The sequence below is a fragment of the Furipterus horrens genome, unplaced genomic scaffold (genome assembly GCF_987537825.1).
Source record: "Furipterus horrens unplaced genomic scaffold, mFurHor1.1.pri manual_scaffold_5, whole genome shotgun sequence".
Classification (NCBI taxonomy): domain Eukaryota; kingdom Metazoa; phylum Chordata; class Mammalia; order Chiroptera; family Furipteridae; genus Furipterus; species Furipterus horrens.
Genome location: NW_028327175.1, coordinates 48181866 through 48200008, shown reverse-complemented (window position 1 = coordinate 48200008; position 18143 = coordinate 48181866). Strand labels below are relative to the sequence as shown.

Genomic DNA, 18143 nt, shown 5'->3' with positions numbered 1-18143 from the left:
GAAACATTCTAATCCCTGATTTTACAAATGAGGTGACCAAGACCTAAGAGGGTCAAGGGCAACAAGGGTCACTCTATTTTGTGGAGCTGAGCCCCCTTTCCACATCTTCAGCCCTTGGAGACCTGCAGAGAGGTGCCAGAGCTCTGTCCCCATCCCCTCTGCCACCACCTCTCTTTTCCAAGTGAAACCCCCAGTTCCTTACCTTCTTCATAATTGAATTTAAAGAGCGTTCACAGCTCTGCTCACATTTCAGACCTGAAGACACATGCCCCTTCCCACCCACAATGCAAACACAATATTCTAGGTATGGCCTGACCAGCATAAATCAGCTGGTTACAGTACTGGCCCCAGGACTTCAAACAATAAGAAAGACAGGCTGATAAAACCAAGGACTCTGCTGCCTAGCTGAATAGGGATGTATCTAACTGAGGAAGAATTGGGAAGAATAGGGGGTGGGGAGAGAAAAAGAAATACACCAGGGAGTTCATTCATCATAGCTGTGCTCAGATTGGTAAGTGAGACTACATGGTGCTTGTAAACCAGTGTGGCCCCTTTGGTCTGGCCATTCCTCTCATGCGGCATCTGGTATTACACTGACCAGCAGCATTCCTGAGCTTCCCCCTCTGTCACTGGCCTAACAGTGTACCCAAGGCGGAAAAGAAATTTGTGTTTGTGGGCATTAAGGAATCCAGTTGTTTAAAATTCTAATAACATGATCATATGTTTTAATCACCCTACCTTGAATATCACCTTAGCTATTTAGTTCTCCTACCAGTTCGGACCAAAAGCAAGAAAAGCTTTCAGTTGGGATGATGGATGGCCTAAACTGAATCATGTGATTGCAAAAATTCTTAAGAGATGACAGCTTAACCACCCAGGCAGCTAAGTATGATTAAAAACCACAAATATTGCCTTTTACTTAAACATACATACTTTTGTAGAAAAAGAAGCTTAATAAAGGCCATAAGGATCACATATTTTAAGCTGAATCATAAGTTATAATGAGATTTACAATTGTATAGCTCTAATTTATAAGGTGTTAATGCATGACTCCATTTGCTCATTGTAGCCCTTCCACCCTCTCCCCCTCTTCTCTGTTTGATGGATGAGGAAACTGATAGTCCGGTGATTTGTTTTGAGTCCTATGGCTAATAACTGATGGATTGAGGTTGGACTCCCAGGCTTTCCTAGGACTTCTCAACCAGGTTCTTTTTTTTTTTTTCTTATTCTTTTAATATCATCATGCTTGGTGACAAAATGGTAACCTCCCAAACTGAGGCTCCCTATTCCATAGACATACAGAAGGAGAGCAGAAATAAAATGTGTCTTCCTGTACCCCAATTATGTGCCTTTATGTCCCTCACATCCATCAGTCATTCCTTTTCTTTGGCCTGGAAAGATGCCCCAGCATCAGGTATGCAATAACTGCTCTGCTATAGTTCTCATTATTTATTCTAAGATTCCTAAGTGTACCAAGAGCAGATGACCGTGCCCTCCGCTCACAAGTTGTAGAAACTTGTGATCATGAATGCAGGCCTTGGAAGATTCAAAATCATTCGAATTGATTTCTATGCTCCACTGACTAGCCACACAGCTGAGAAAAGGGTTTTTGTCTGTTCTGGGCCTAGTTTCCTCATATGTAAAACACAGGTAATAACTTCTATCTCTTAGAGTTGTTGAGAGTATTAAACGGCATAAATGTCATTACATATGCTCTTATCTATATCTATAGGACAGTCCCTAGCACATAATAAGCACTACATAGGTATTTGTTATCATTATTATTTTTATCCTCATCTAATTAGTAAGAATTATGAAACTAGCATGGAATTAGATTTACAGGCATAAGTGTTAACAATGCCTCTAAATCTGCTACTGTAGAGACCCCCAAGAAGATGAGCTACTCATTACTGGAAAACCAGTGATTTTGTAATAAATCAGAAGGGGGCATTTCTAAAAGTTAAAAACAACCTGTTTAACAGGAAAGCAAAATATGTTTGTGATAAAGAAAAGTCAGGTGTATTTATGTTCCAACTACTCTACATTCCATGATTATCCACTTCATAGTAATTTCTGAAAGACATTGCCAGACTTTAGTTAAATTTGGCTTTCTAATGAAGAGCCTCAAAAACTACATTGTATGTTTGACTTAGGATTTTGGTTTATTAGCTTGGAAAAAAAGTTATCCCCATAAATCAGCATTTCAAGGTATATATTAATGGAACATCAACGACATATGATATGAACTTAAAGCATGTCAGTAACTAGCTACTTGCGTCTTCTAATTTTGGACTTTAATCTCCTCACCTCAAAGGTAAAGACTCAGACTAGATGGTCTTCAAGCTCCCTGTCAATGACACATTTTATTATTATCTATTAGTAGCAAACTTTTTAAGTGTATACTAACGTATAATGTATTTGGAAATAAGGCTTGCCTAACATCTGGAGCTAACTCTATTGACTCTTTTGAGCAATACCCAAATTCCACTTCCACGGTTGGCTACTTGGTCAATCTTCATTTCAAGCTGTTATTCACACTGATCACTGGGCTACTTAGTGAAGGGCTCTGCCAATGGGAGGATCTTGAAGTGCGCCCAAGGGAAGGAGCTCTCCACCCCAGAGGTCTATGAAAGCAGTGAAGTATCAAGTCTATTAAAACACTGGCCCTATAGCCTTTTTTATACAAATGGAAAAGTTGATTCTACAATTCACATGGAATTGCAAGGAACCCCAAGTAGCCAAAACAATCTTGAAATAAACCACTGGCTGGCTCTACTTAGTATGGAGATTAAAGGGGTAGACTATTTGTTTCCAGCACACAATGGGGAGCTGGGAGACAACCACCCTAGGGCTGGGGCAAGTAGGACAAGTCCAGACTTCCTCAGCTAAGACACATCACTGCCTCATGTGCCTGACTTTTCTGGTTTTGCTTTTAAAATGTGAACTCCAAAAATTCACAGAACCATGGAGACTTAAACTTGGAAATAAGCATAAATATATATGATATTCAAATTATTTAATATTTTAGACTTCACAAATTATGATTTTCATTCATTAATGCAGACATTTGAGTTGAATGCATTTAGAAAATGATGTTCAAATAACAGACAAAACCAATTATGAAAAAAAGGTCTTCCCATTACTTCTAAGCACAAAGCTTATGAGATCATAGGATATTTGACCTAATTTAATTTGCATGGCAGAATGACACATACAATCTGTATTTCCAGTTAGCTTTATAATTGGCACTTGAGCAGAGGAACAACTCAGGGACTGCACAATTTCCCCCCTTTGCTCTGTTGCTCTGCCTTGTGTTCTCGCTCTGCAGATTTACTTAGACTTGCCAATCAGTGGTCTAAAAGAACTGCCTTCAACTGCATGAGACCAAGGCTGTGTACAAGTCTTTGTCCTCTGTCCTACAGTTGAGTGGTGCTCTCTACCTCCAGACTTCAGACCCCTGGAAGGCAGGAACTGGTCCTGGCCTGCTCACTGCTATAGCCCCAGCATCAAGCCCAGTGCCTTGGACACAGAGTAGGTACTCCAATACTTGCTACATGAATGAACAGAGCCTTAGATGATCTGAGGATAAAATAAGTAAGCCTAATGGAAGCATAACATAGCACACTGAATAAGGGTTTCTTTTTTGGGGGGGCCATGTTTTAATATCTGGAAAAGAATCAACTGGAAATGAGTGCTATCTGAAGCTTGTCAATGGCAGAACAGAAGCTCTTGTCATAAATGAAAGCAACCTCAGAACTCAGGACATGTAGGCTTGGAAGTAATGTGTGAAGTATTATTTAAAGACATTCATTCCTTTTGTATCTGTTTCCCACTTCCATTCTCCATCTCATCCCAATACACAATTGTTTTAATGGGCACATAGGTGTCTTTTTGCTTATGTAAGTTGTTAAAAATTGTATTGTTGGTAAACAAGTGCTCTTTGTTTACGATGTTTGAATTTATGTTATTATCATGGATCTCATTCTTTCTTACTCTGTGTTTAGGAACTGGTGTGGAATATCCATGAGACCTTGATGGAAAAAAATACCTTATTAATTAAAAATGCCAATACTTCATTTGAACTCTTTGGGGGTGGGAAGTAAGGTATAAATAAAGTCAAAGCTGATAAACATACCCAGGCTTAGTTTAATAGGAAAGAAAGCCACTGAATCAGATGACAGCATTACATCTTATTATGTGTGTGCCTTTTCCATTACCATTTCATACTACAAATTAAATTTGGTTCAAGATATTTCCTCACCACTCTTTTGACAATTCTGAAGCAGATACTTCCCTTGGGTTCTCTAAAGACTTTTTAGACTGAGTTAATCATTTCTTAAAGGAAAGGAATCACATTACAACAATCACAATTATAATATTTAGTTCTCTCTTAAATTGAAGACTATTGTCTTTTGGTTAGTTGCTTGATGGGTAAATATAATGTATTTCAATATGCAGAGATTTAAAAATGAATTATTTGGGGATTTGCATGGTCTAAGTTGCATAACTGGGGGCATGTGCCTTTTAAACCCCAAACTTACTTTATCATGAGGCTTTGGCCATCTAAACCTTCACCATCCCCTACGTCGTACTTGCTTGTCAAGGAAAGGGAAATCTCAGTCTTTGAGAGCTGATTTAGTGTGTTTGCCCTGTTAGGGTCATTGGGGTCAATGGTTCCTTCCCCTGTAGAAAGAAAAAAAATGTTATTCTCCCAATTCACTCATTGTGAGGGTGCATGAACATGTAAGATAAAGGTTCCATGGGAAAGACAGGCTCAGTGGTTGGGCAGAAGATCATGGTCTTCATAAAAATCCACATTCCAATACCCTTAAAGTGGCTTTTAAAAATCTTTGATTTTAAGTTAAAATAACATGGGTCATAGATATTCAGAATATGAAAAGATTACGAAAAGGGAGAACTGATAATAAAATCCTTAGAGAACACAGAAAGAAATTTCTAATAAACTTGACTCTTTTCCTTCTTTATGATATAGGTTGAAAAATCCTTTTTTTGGATATATCTAGAGCTAATCTTCAAAAATATCAAAATGTTTTATAATCTAGGACACTACAAATTGTAGGAATTAACTTCCAAAAATTTTTGATCTAGGCTAGGAAAACCAACCAACCAACCAACCAACCACCCAACCAACCAACCAAATAAATACAAGCCAGAGTATAAGTAGAAGGAATAAGCTCTTACCAAGAAAAGATTCCACAGTAGGTACTTCTCCCAGCAATTCCAACAGTTCATTCAGTGAGTCATTTTTGTCAGGTGCAATTGCATCCTGGTGTTCCAACAGGAGCTTTATGTAGAAAGCAACACACACACACACACAAAGACAAAAGGAAATTCTCAACTGATACGATATTTATATAGTACCCTTTCCAGTTTTTCATGATAAATTTATTCCGACATTGTTTGAATCTTAAATTCAAGTCTGACATTTACTAATTAGAGACCATAGCAAGATAGTTTTTATTTTATCTTAGAGGAAAGTGCCTCCTTTGGTCAAGAAACTGTAGCTTTGTGAAAGGTGCTCATAAACCCACTTTCAGCAAGATCTTGCAAGACTGCTGAGTGGTAGCCTTCTTCCACCAACCCCAGTGCTCCACTCCACCTTTACTGAACAAGTCCAAGTTGGGGGAAAGACTCTACAACAGGTCCAACTGGCTTACTCTTGTAGTCCACTGCAAGGGCCTCCATATCTCTTCAGGGAAAAACTACGTAATAATCAAACACTACAGCTATTTTAAAAATCACCATTAGCTAATTTAATCTGAATGGCACTGGTCTTTCATGGGCAGGGATGGCAAAAATGCCCGTATGGTTCCTTGGCCTGAGACCTAGAGCTGGTTCTCCTTTTCTCCATCCTCCAAAAAGATCGCGAGTGAGTAACATTGCTGGGGTGTTTGCCAGATCTTAGAGGAAGCATTTTTAACTTTGGAGGAGCAGCAGCATTGGAGGGAAAACTATGGAGAATGACACATCTGTTTTCATTTGCATTTAGAATTAAATTAAAACCATGTTTCCAAAGTATGGAGCTTGTAGCCCTGGTGACAAGAAATACATATAATTTTAGTTGTTTTGCATCACTATCTTACAAAACTTGGAATAATAATGATAAAATTCATCTTTTCCATTTTCAATGTTGTTTCAAAAGCTGTTTTTAGATATAATTAATACACCATTGAATCCACTCATTTAAAATGTATGATGTGATGACTTTTAGTATAGTCAAAAAATTGTGCAGCCAACACTATCTAATTTCAGAACATTTTCATCACTCTGAAAGAAATGGTATCCATTAGCAGTCACTCTCCCTTACCTCTTCCTCATCATGCCTAGAAACCATTAATCTAATGTCTGTATAGATATAGCTATCCTGGATTCTTCGTGTGAATGGAATCATACAATTTGTGGCCTTTTGTACTGGCTTCTTTCACTGAGCATGATGATTTTAAGGTTCATCCATGTTGTAGCATAAAACAGTACTTCACTCCTCTTTATTGACAAATAAATAGTATTCCATTATACGGCAATATCACACTTCATTCATTCATCTGCTGACTGTCATTTGTTTCTACTTTTTGGCTATTATGAATAATAATGTTGTGAACATTCATGTACAAGTGTTTGTGTGAACATATGTTTTCATTTCTCTAAGTCCATACCCACGAGTGGAATTACTGCATTATATAGTAACTCCATGTTTAGTATTTTGGAATTGCCAAACTGATTTCCAAAGTGGCTGTACCATTTTACATTTCCACCAGCCGTATATGAGATTTTCAATTATTCCGCACCTGTGTCAACATTTGTTATTACCTGGCTTTTTACTCTACCCATTCCAGTGGGTGTGAAGTTGATATCTTACTGTGGTTTTGATTCATGTTCTCTGATTACTAATAATGCTGAGCATCTTTTCATGTGCTTATTGGCCATCACTACAGGCAAACCTCAGAGATATTTTGGTTCAGTTTCAGACCATCTCAAGAAAGAGTGTTGTAATCTTTTTGCTGGTGGAGTGTCTTGCCTTCAATTTGTAAAAAATGTAACATCTGTGAAGGGTAACAAAACGAAGTATGCCTGTCTCTCTTCCTTGGAGAAATCTTTATTCAGATCATTAGCCCATTAACATTTTTTATTTTTAATTTTAGTAAAATACACGTAAAATCTACCATCTTAATTATTTTTAAGTGTACAGTTCAGTAGTGTTACGTACATTCAGATTGTTGTGCAACTGATCTCCATAATGCTTTCATCTGCAAAACTGAGACTCTATATACATTAAACAACTCCCTATTCTACCCTTCTGAATTTGACTACTCTAGGTACCTCATGTAATTGGAATCATACAGCATTTGTCTTTTTTCGACTGGCTTATTTTACTTACCATAATGTCCTCACGGTTCTTTCGTGTATCAGAATTTCTTTCCTGTTGAAGGCTGAATAATATTCCATTGTATGTATATATCACATTTTGTTTACCCATTCATCCATCGATGGGCACCTGGATTGCTTCTACCTTTTGGCTACTATATAAGGCTACTATGAACATGTGTGTACAAACATCTTTTTGACTTTTTCAATTTATTTGAGTATATACCCAGAAACAGAATTGCTGGATCATATGGTAATTCCACTTTTAATTTTTTGAGGCACTACCATTCTGTTTCCCATAGCAACTGTACCATTTTACATTCCCACCAATAGTGTAAAAGGGTTCTAATTTCTCTACATTTTTGCCAACACTAATTTTCTATTTTTTTGAGAGTAGGCACCATAATAGGTATGAGGTGGTATCTCATTGTGTGTTTCCCTCCAAATCAAATGGTACATTTATTTGTTGTCTCTGTTAACACAATAAGGCAAAATCATTGTGGTTTTCTTTTGGATTTCCCTAGTCATTAGTGATGTCGAGCATCTTTTATGTGCTTGTCAGTCATTTGTATATTTTCTTTGGAGAAATGTCTATTCAAGTCCTTAGCTCAGCAATTTTCAACCCTTTCCATCTCATGGCACGTATAAACTAATTACTAAAATTTTGCGGCACACCAAAATACATATATACATTTTTCTGATCTGACAAAAAAATAGGTCTAATTTTGATTCATTCACACCAGATGGCTATTGTTGTGTTGGCTGTTGTCATTTTTTATTTTTTTAATTTGATAATTTAAGTAAGGAAAAAGAGGTCGGTGCCCCTGACTAAATAGTTAGGTATTGCAAGTTTAAAAAATTTTTGTGGCATACCAGTTGAAAATCACTATTTTAATTGTTTTTTTTTGTTGTTGTTAAGTGGTAGGAGTTGTTTTTTGTTTTTTAAATATATTCTGGATATTAAAAACTCTGGTAGGAGTTTTTGTAAAACATATTCTTATATATGATTTGCAAACATTTTTCCCTTTCTGTAGGTTGCCTTTTCACTCCATTGATTGTGCCTTTTGATGTACATTTGTCCATTTTAAAATTGGATTTTTATCTTATCATTGAGTTGTGGGTTTTCTTTGTATATTCTGGATACAACTCCTTTATTGGAAATATTACTTGCAATTTTATCTCATTCCTTTGGCTGTCTTTTCAATTTCTTTCTTTTTTTTGCAATGCCTATTTATTTTCCAATTTTGTCTTTTCAATTTCTTGATGGCACTGTTTACAGCATTAAAGTGTTTAATTTTAATAAGGTCCAATTTACCTATGCTTCTTTTGCTGCTTGTGCGTTTGGTGTCATAACTAAGAAATCATTGCCTAATCCAAGGTCACAAAGATCTACTACATTTTCTTCTAAGAGTTTTATAGTTTCAGTTCTTACATTTAGGTCTCTGATCTATTTTGAGTTCATTTTGAGTAGGGTTGAAGAAAGGGGTCCAACTTCATTCCTGGCATGTAGATTTCCAGTTTCCCCAGCAGCATTTGTTGAAAAGACTATCATTTTCCCACTGAATTGTTTTAGTTCCTTGTTGAAAAAAGAATTGACCATAAATTTGAAGGTTTAGTTCTCGACTCTCAGTTCTATCCCACTAACTAGTATGTTTATCCTTATGCCGGTACCACACTACCTTTATTACTTCCTTTTCCATTGCCTTTTGATCTCTAGGATTAGTGAAGGAGACAGTATCTGTTTGATGCTGAATTTTCCTTAACACTTCCTGATACTTGCTAATTGGGTTTTTAAGAAAGCGAGAGGAGGTGTCAAGATGCATAGCTTCAAGGAAACAACTATATCCAACCCCTTAGTTTTCATTGTATTTATTTACTCTTAAAGTTTGTGTATACTGCAAGGCATGATTGTTTTTCTACTATAGTTAGAGGCAGCAAAGATATGTACTTTTTTTAAAAATAAAAAGGTGAGTTGATTTAAATAAAGACACGATATAAGTAAGAGAGGTAATATAAAAGACACAGTGAAATCTGGAAGGGCCATACATAGGATATTTTGGGGGGAAGGTAAGTTAGAGACAAGAATAAAATAAACAAGATGGATACATTTATGTTCTTGTTCTCTGATGGGGCAGGACAAGTGTTTTGATTATGTCTGGAAAGGAATGGCCGGTTTCTACTGTCTATTCTGATAATTACAGAACATAAAAATTGCCTGAAAATGTCTCATTAAAGAGTTTATTTTGAGGTTCTTCATGTCCCTTCGAAAATAAGGGGCAAGCATGTGGCCACAGGCTTGGCATGTCGTGCTGCTGTGTGCCTCTGTCTGCATGTGGACACCTCCTCACTTGAGACAGACAATAAACAGGATAGTCCTTTTCTGAAATCACATTACTCCCACATTATTACATCTGCTTCCAAACTAACACATGAAGGAATTCCAAATCAGTCACAAGTTCTGTTTCCCAGGACTGGATTCTGTTTTCAATTTTTGGCCACAAAAGGAACAGACTATTTCTCCTTAAAGAGTAACAGTCTAAATTAATACAATAACATTTTCTCTCTGTTATCCTTGGGAAAGAAGTTCTCATTCTAAAAGAGCACTCTCAACGCTTTTTCTATATGAGGATATTGCTATCTGAGAACATGCAGCACCATGTGGACATTTTCTTTGACATGGATAATCTACCACAGAAATAGACAAATGGGATTGTTGTTCAAATATGAATGTGTCTACTTGCTCATTAGAAAGTTACTTTGGCAAATGATACATTCCTGGACATGGGCCTGTTTTCTCTGTGATTTTGGGTGTTTGTACATAGAGAAAAGTACAGCATCTTCATTTAATCAACCAACTCACTCCCCCAGCAGGTTATTAAGACCTGCCTTGCTTTAAGGTCACTCACAATACTTATGGAGAGCTTGCTGAAATGTGGAGGAGGTTCCCTGTTCTAAGTCTGAAAGAGGGAAATCTAAGGTAGATCCAATCTTTCTTCCAAACCTGTAGTCAAGTTTTAGTTTCTTAAAGAGCTTAGTAAAAAATACTGACATTTTGAGGAGTCAGTGTAGCCACTTGTTAGTATATTTTGTTTAATGGAAGCTGGGGCAGGACCTCCAAGAAATGTGTATTTATGTTTTCCTCCTAGTTGCGTGTATCATCTGAAGTTGGGTGTATCCTTACCCAAGGCTTCTTGACTTTTAGTGTGCATCTGAATTGCCTGGGATTCAGGAAATAAGACCCAACTGGTCTTAACACAAAACAAAACAAAACAAAACAAAACAAAACAAAACAAAACAAAACAAAACAAAACAAAACAAAACAAAACCGCAAGCCCCCACCAAACCCTCTCAGTGCTGAGCCTCTCTTTTTACTTTAAATGACTGAAAAGCCATCTAAGGCTTCTCAATGCCAAGCAAACTGCCCTGCCCCCAGCAGGCACTTAACACGCACTCACAGCTGATGGTGGTGATGTTTGCATGAGAACCAGATGGAGACATTATGATACTGTACTGACTGAAAATGCCGTTTCTAAGAAATGAGTATTTTCAGAAAAATAGAAGTGATTCTGGGTAGGCAGCTATTCTTGGGTGGGGGTGTCTTCTCTTCCCTAACCTTGAACAGTCTGTTTGTTTCCTCTCTCTTTACGTCCAAACATTAAAATAGAGAAAACATTCTCATTTCCCCAGGAAATTACTGGAAAAGCCAAGAGAATTCCTGAAAGGGAGAGACTGTGTATGGGGGGTCAGGCAGAGTGGCCTCGGTGGGTGGGACAATACCAGGGCCTGTCCCTACTCAGGGCTGAAACTGCACATTCACTATCTGACTTTGTAAATGGATCATGGAAAGAGTCAACTTTTCTTGTTTGGGGGAAGGAGTTTTACATAAGAGTCAGAGAATAATTCATCAAAGGTTTCTTAGAATTAAGCACCTGAGTACTGGTACAGCTTAACAGTAAGCCCTGTAGAGTCTAATAAGCATTTTCAAGAAACAGACGTCTGTCTGTCTGAACTATGGGTCCACTGCAAAGAGCCTTTTCTAACCCCACTTACTGAATGTGTGCTGATGATTTCTTCAATTGAAATATAAATCACTGGTTTGCTGACTGTCACCACATCTGTGTATTTATCCATATTAAACTTTTCTTCTGGTTCAGGGACATCACACGCTTCTTTGAAATATTTCCTAATAGAGAAGAAAAACGTCTTAAGATAATCAAATCCATGAGTTAAACAGCTTCATAAATAGTGAGGAAATCGTGAATGATGACTAGTTCTTTGTTCTCTACCGGAAAGCCTGGAGGAGTTGTCACATCTTCCAGGCTGGCTCCTGGCTATGGAAGCTGAGACCATGTTTCTGGATGTTAAACCGAGCTCCTCAGAAATGGAGACAGCAGTAAGGGCCGTGTCAGTGATTCAGTATAATACAATTATGGGCAGGTCATTTAAAGAATATATTATTTTTAAAATGGCCCTGAAATTTAGACAAAAACATCAAGACTGATATTCCTTGATCTAAGAATCAAGACTTCTAGAGAAAACAATGCTCCCCCCCCCAAAAAAAATTTTTTTTAAATCAAATTTGGTGCTTTAAATAGTACAAGGTCCTGGGCCTTCAGCACCCTAACAACCCTTCAGAGCTTTTGTTACCAACTTGACAAAAATTTGAGTAAAACCTATTCTACTCTTAGTTGGTCCAAACAACAGTTGTGGCTGATGGAAATACTATGCCCCATTCCTCCAGAAGTCAGACTCTAAAAGGTCTGCTATTTTAAGATATAACAAGTTTAGACAGAGAGATTGAGAAAGCCAGGTGTGCTGAGATCCTGGTTTAGGAGTGACCCTTTGCCCATGTAGAGTGAGTATTTTATTCTATAAAGTTGTAAATGTTTCATATGTCTCAGACCATCCCTGGTGTATCCCCTAAGGGTACCCAAAGCTTATACACAAGAAATGACCTCTACCTCCCACCCCAAGGCTGGGAGAGATAATGGCAGGCAGCCGTGCTGGACTGGGGTGGGAGCATGTTCCGCTGTGATGATTGGTCTTCTGTACTTTTTAAGCTATAATTTTCATGGTTGTTGAGGTACACAAAGGATGAATATTACTGGAAGATGGACAAGAAGATGAATTTAAGAGAAGGCGCAGGAAGGTTTTTAGTTCTTTTTAAATGAAGGAGAGCTGGGAACACAGATGGTTGATAGGATTAATCTGAGAAAAAATAATGGAGGCTGTAATAGCAGATAAGGGTTTGCAGGGAAACAGATACTATTTTCTTAGTCAGTGAGAAGACCTAAAATTAGTGGCTTGAGAAATCAAAACTTCCTGTGGTAAGAGGATTTGGGGGATTTTTTCAAAAGAGGCCATACATTCCTAATAGAGATTAATAATCACAAACTCTCTTTTGTCAGTAGACTACTCTCTAATCCAGAATACAACCGAGGAATGAGAAGTTATGATTTTCCAAGGGAGGAGTGAAAGGGGGCACATTTATGTTCCACTTTAATGACCTACTGACTGAGTGGCAGACAAGAGAAAAAATGAAGGTCAATGTGAACGTGCTTCCTCAGAGAGCTTCTGGGTGAGTGCATCTTCCTGCTAGACTCACCCCTTTCCTGTCCCTGTGGAATAATTAGTGATATGCTTTGGAAATGCACTGAAAGTCAATAGACTTAAGTCTTACATGAATAATTAGGAAAGGTTTAAGAATGAAACAGAACATACCACACACATATTGCTCAACAAATACAAAAGCTAGATCTTCCCGACCTTTCAAAACTAACTACTCAGGGTCCTGCTTATTGTTTGAGACAAATAGGCAAGTTTCTCCTGACTGAACAAGATCTTAAAAAACACACAAAATGCTTTTCTTTAGTTCCAAAAACCAAAAATCAGCTATCTTGATTTTTAATTCTAAGTACTATAAGCCTGTAGCATACTACCAAGAGTAAATGTTTCATTTTGTCAACAGAGAAATCATACACATGGGATGATTCAATGTAACAGGGCTCTAGGGGTGCGATGGGGACCACCAGAAAAAACTAACACAGCCTGCCTCTCCCACATCCTCTCCCCCCTGCACCCCAGTGCCCACTCATAGAAGAAGTGCATGTGGCCCCCTGAGGTTCCTGTCCCGCAGCTCCAGCTCTGAACACAGAACACACATTGGAGAAACTTGCAAGTTTCTCCAAAAGTAATGACCCCTCTCACCTGAACTTCTGATATGTGTCTGATAAGTAATTGTTGGTAGATGCGAGATGCTCATTTTCTCCTTCAAACAGCTTGTTGGAGGCTGCATGCTGAAGGACCTTGGCCACCGTTCCTAAGTTTCTCCTCTGGTCGGAATTTATCTGACCGCCGGCTGTCATGTCGATGATATCAAAGCCATCTGGAGCCACAATAGCTGGGTTCATGTACCGATAGTACAGGAGGTTCCCAACAATCTGGAGTAATGCAGAAGACAATTTTTAAGAGAGAAAACTCAAAGGTTTGGTTTTTTTCCTAAAGTAGTTAAATAAAGGTAGTGAATATAATCAGACATTACTAATATAGTTAACGAAATTATTTTTTTGTGAAAGATATGCTATTGCCCTCCACCCACTACAAAATGATCTAATATAAAGACTCTCAATAATGTGCGAGATCTCCAAATTAACCTGAGCATAATCAATAATCTTGATAGCCATTAGAAATAGATTTGTAGCTTATTATAAATAGTCATAAAAGGTAAAAAAATCTTACAAAATGGTGTGTTGGTAATTTGGATCATACCCCCAAGAGAAGCTATGGTGAGAATACCCTGAAAATCTACCTTAAATAGCTCATCTTCTGTTGCATCAGGAAATTTCTCATGGATCGAATTCTTCAGTACTTTGGCTATATACCTCAATCCATAACTATGTGTAAAACAGATGACAAAAGAAAATAATGGAAAAAAGCTAAGTGAGAAAGAAACAGATATCGATTGTTCCAGTCAACTTAAGCTGAGCATTTTCCTAAAAATTAAACATAAAATGAGATGGTAATGGAATCACAGGATGTCCATGGATGATAGTAACTGAGTACTGGTTTGTACTCTTCCCTCTCTGGAGAATAGCTATGAATTTAAAAGCAAGTGTAGGCAAATGTTTAAAATAGTACAGTAAATAAATACAAGCAAAAATTCCTATCTTCACTATGGGGGTTTACTTTATGTATTATTTCAGGATCTTTCAGCAAAGACGCTAACATTGCTACGTATAGCACTTACGGCAGTAGGTCAAGGGAGGAGATGATGGAGTTCAGGACTTTGTCGGTGACCCTTCGCAGGCTCTCATGGGATGCCTCCAGTTTACTTTTCACTTCTGGGTATGTTAGAGCTTGTTCTATAGTCACATCATAGGGCAGATTGCTGAAAACACAACAAGGGCTTTCAATTGTATGGGGCTTAGGTACATGCATTTCTATCCTTGCCAAGTTCGTTCTACAGTCAAGCTTTGTATAGTGAACTAGACTTTGCCCACTGACTCCAGTGACAAAATGTTTGCTCTGTGAGGGGAGGCATCACATGCCCAGATGGTCGTCTGCTGCTCGTGGACCAGGGAGACTCCAGGCTCTCCCTCTGAGCTCTTCTGGCAAAGTGGCTGGCAAACCTAGGTAACACAGACCCAGCTAACTTCCTTTCTCTCCCCACCCCCTTTTAAAAATTATGAAAAGCAATATGTTCTTTACAGTAAAAATTGCATATAAGGCAAGAACAAAACAAAACAAAACAAAACAATTTACAGACAACCACTTTCACATCTTAGGCCATATCCTTCTGGGTCCTCCTCTCTATGCATGTGTGTCATACACTTGTGGGTATAACGCATGTCCCGTCCTGATGCAACGTGTGAGTGTGTGTTTTCACAAGCATTTCTTTTTAAAGAAAATGGGTTACTGTACTTAACTGCAACTGCAACTAAATTGTGAACACATTTTCCATGCCAATAAATATATCTCTACACCATGATTTTAACTAGTTACTTATTACTCCATTATGTATTACACAAACATTTATTTTATCAAGTTCCCCAAAGCTAAATAATTTGACTTTGCCTAACTTTTACTATTACAAACAATGTTGTGACAAACATGAAGGTTTCTGTGCGTATCTTAAGGATTTCATAAGGCATCCTTTGGCAGGAAATAAAAAGCTAGGATTGCTTAGATCTGCAAGCCATCACCTAGAACAAGCCAATCCTACCTGGCTCATTGATGCTTACGGGTTAAAGTCACTCACTTGGTAAATCTAAAAAAAGTATGGATTTCCAGTGAAGAGACAGTGTGTACCATTTCTAATTGAGAACACACAAAGAATAACCAAGGGAGAGAATTATAGAAGTTGTGGCTTTGGAGATCAACTGGTATTGAAATCTGAAAATATCATGTACTATCAAGATGAGCAGTAGTCCAAGAATGTGACCTGCATGGTATGTTAAAGTGGCAATTTTTAGCTACAAGAACATTTAAAACATGCCATGCCTGACTGTTTCGTCAGGAGCACTGACCTCTTTTCCTGCAGATGGTCAAATAAAAAAATGACAACCGCTAACACATCTGGTTTGAATGGATCAAAATTATACCTTTTTTGGGGGGGTCAAATCAGCAAAAAATATGTTTTTGGTGTGCTGCAGAATTTTAGTAGTTAGTTTATGTGTGCCATGAGATGAAAAAGGCTGAACATCACTGTGTTAAAGGGAAGTAACATCTTGGATCAAAATGAAAGTCACAGTAAATTTTGCTCTTTTAACAGAGCTTGGCAGAATTTAAGGATACAGTATTCCCTCACTTATCACAGGTATTACATTCTAGACCCCCCGTGATAGGTGAAAATCCGTGAAGTAGGAACCTTACATTTATTTTAGTATTTATATATATTTTAAAGCTTTATAAACCCTTCCCACACACTTATAAACCGTTCCCAGTCCCTTATTAACCTTTTCCACTGCCTTATTAACCTTTTCCATACTTTTATAAACACTACTTATGTTCTTAAACATATTCTACACTCTTAAACCTACGTAACTTTAACAACATACATATATAGTACTGCAAAATCCCGCGATATGGCAAAAAATCCACGATAAATAAATATATTATTTTTAAAAACCCCGCGATACAGTGAGGCCGTGATAAGTGAACCGTGATATAGAGAGGGACTACTGTATATACAAGTACACAGGTAAAAATGGTCATAAAACATAACTGAAAAACAATATTTCCCTGGTTTTGTTACCTAGCTTCTCCAGTCTGTGTTTCTAGTTGGTTCACCCACGCCTTGTACACCTCTACAGGGTTTGTGTTGATGACCAGGGACTTGTCATTGATGATCTCTTTTACCACTGGAGCCAGGAGCTGGCGCAGCGTGTTCTGTCCACGGGCACCTCTGTTGAAGCTGACGACCATCTTGATGACTGTGGGGTTCCCAGTGACGATGTCCTGTACCTGGTCCACCTTTGATCTAAAAAAAAAAGCCCAAAACCTAAACAAAATGGTTTGCTTCTGCAGATAGGATTTTAAACAGTGTATACTCTCTCTGGCAGGTGAGGGCTTCATGGGGCTATATTTTTCTCCACTGAAGATCAAAGAAGGTATGATTTAAAAGGAAGCTATCATTTGTAAGATGAGTATTTCTTATTTGAGACATTTAAGGATTTAAAAATAGGTTCTCTGCCTTAGTTTAAATCTAGAAGGCCTGACTGGACTGAAAATGGACCAAGCCTAATGACACCAGGTGACACTGTGTAAGTATTGTGCCCCCTCTAGTTACCAAATTTCAAAAATCACTTTCTTGGTTGAATGCACTATCACCATGTCTTCATGTCCCATTCAGATTCTATTCAATATGGATTCTGGCTACATCACGTGGCTGGAGAACTCTTCCTGACTTCTGATTGCCAACTTCTCTGACCTTTCCTCTCTCCTTCCTTTTATCTCTGCGCAACCTCTCACCCTCCTCCCACTTGACCACTGTCTCCCTTTTCTATCTGCTTTCCCTTAGGGTCTGAGAGTGCCATTATCTTAGCTTTTGCTGTCTCCTCTTTCAACCTTTGAATTGTTTTCCCTCGCTTTCTACAGCCCTCTCCTCGGATCTCACTCACATGCACAACTTCAATTACCATCAAAGGAATGGGTCCTTTGATCTCAATGTCTAATCCCTCTCTTTTTCGTGGGAGTTAGTCTTGAATTTCCAGTTTTCTGCTGGAAATCTTCACCCACATGTTCTACTGAGTGTGTTAAAAATACAAACTACCTTTTTCTTTCTCATTCCTCCATTTCTCTAATTCATCCTGTTCATACATGGCCAGCAGGTCAGTTTTCTAAAAACTCAATGTGGTCAAGTCCATATACCCTTCTCAAAAACCTCATAGCTTCCTAGGAAGTGAAAAAGAGCCTCAGCACTTGGGCCTGTCCTCACTGTCTTTGATGATCTGGCTCAACCTATCTTTCCAGCTTCATTTCCTCATAGTTGCTAATTAAGTCACATCTTGGCTAGACTAATTTACTTCTCTTTCTTGTACCTTGGCCCATGCTATTTCTATCACCATTGGGCCATATTTCCTCTTTCCATTTATTTTTATAAAACTGTAGATATTCTTTTAAGTTTTGGGGCCAACTACCTCCTCATCCATAAAATCTTTATCAATTGACTGAACTGGAACTTTCTTACCATTCCTCTGATTTGTTACACTGTATCATTCATTTAGTTCTTACCTTATTCCTCTATATAGCATACTGTTTCC

General features: G+C 38.0%; 1 protein-coding gene across 1 annotated transcript in view; it reads right to left on the bottom strand.

Annotated features, from left to right (window-relative positions):
- IQGAP2 (IQ motif containing GTPase activating protein 2) overlaps positions 1–18143 on the bottom strand; it is a 274610-nt gene that overhangs the window by 15066 nt on the left and 241401 nt on the right. The window contains exons 24-30 of the mRNA XM_090276400.1: positions 16637–16861; positions 14630–14770; positions 14192–14276; positions 13591–13823; positions 11434–11566; positions 5203–5305; positions 4542–4683 (exon numbers count right to left, since the gene is read on the bottom strand). Coding sequence (XP_090132526.1) covers positions 4542–4683; positions 5203–5305; positions 11434–11566; positions 13591–13823; positions 14192–14276; positions 14630–14770; positions 16637–16861 — 1062 coding nt within the window. The remainder of the gene's footprint in view (positions 1–4541; positions 4684–5202; positions 5306–11433; positions 11567–13590; positions 13824–14191; positions 14277–14629; positions 14771–16636; positions 16862–18143) is intronic.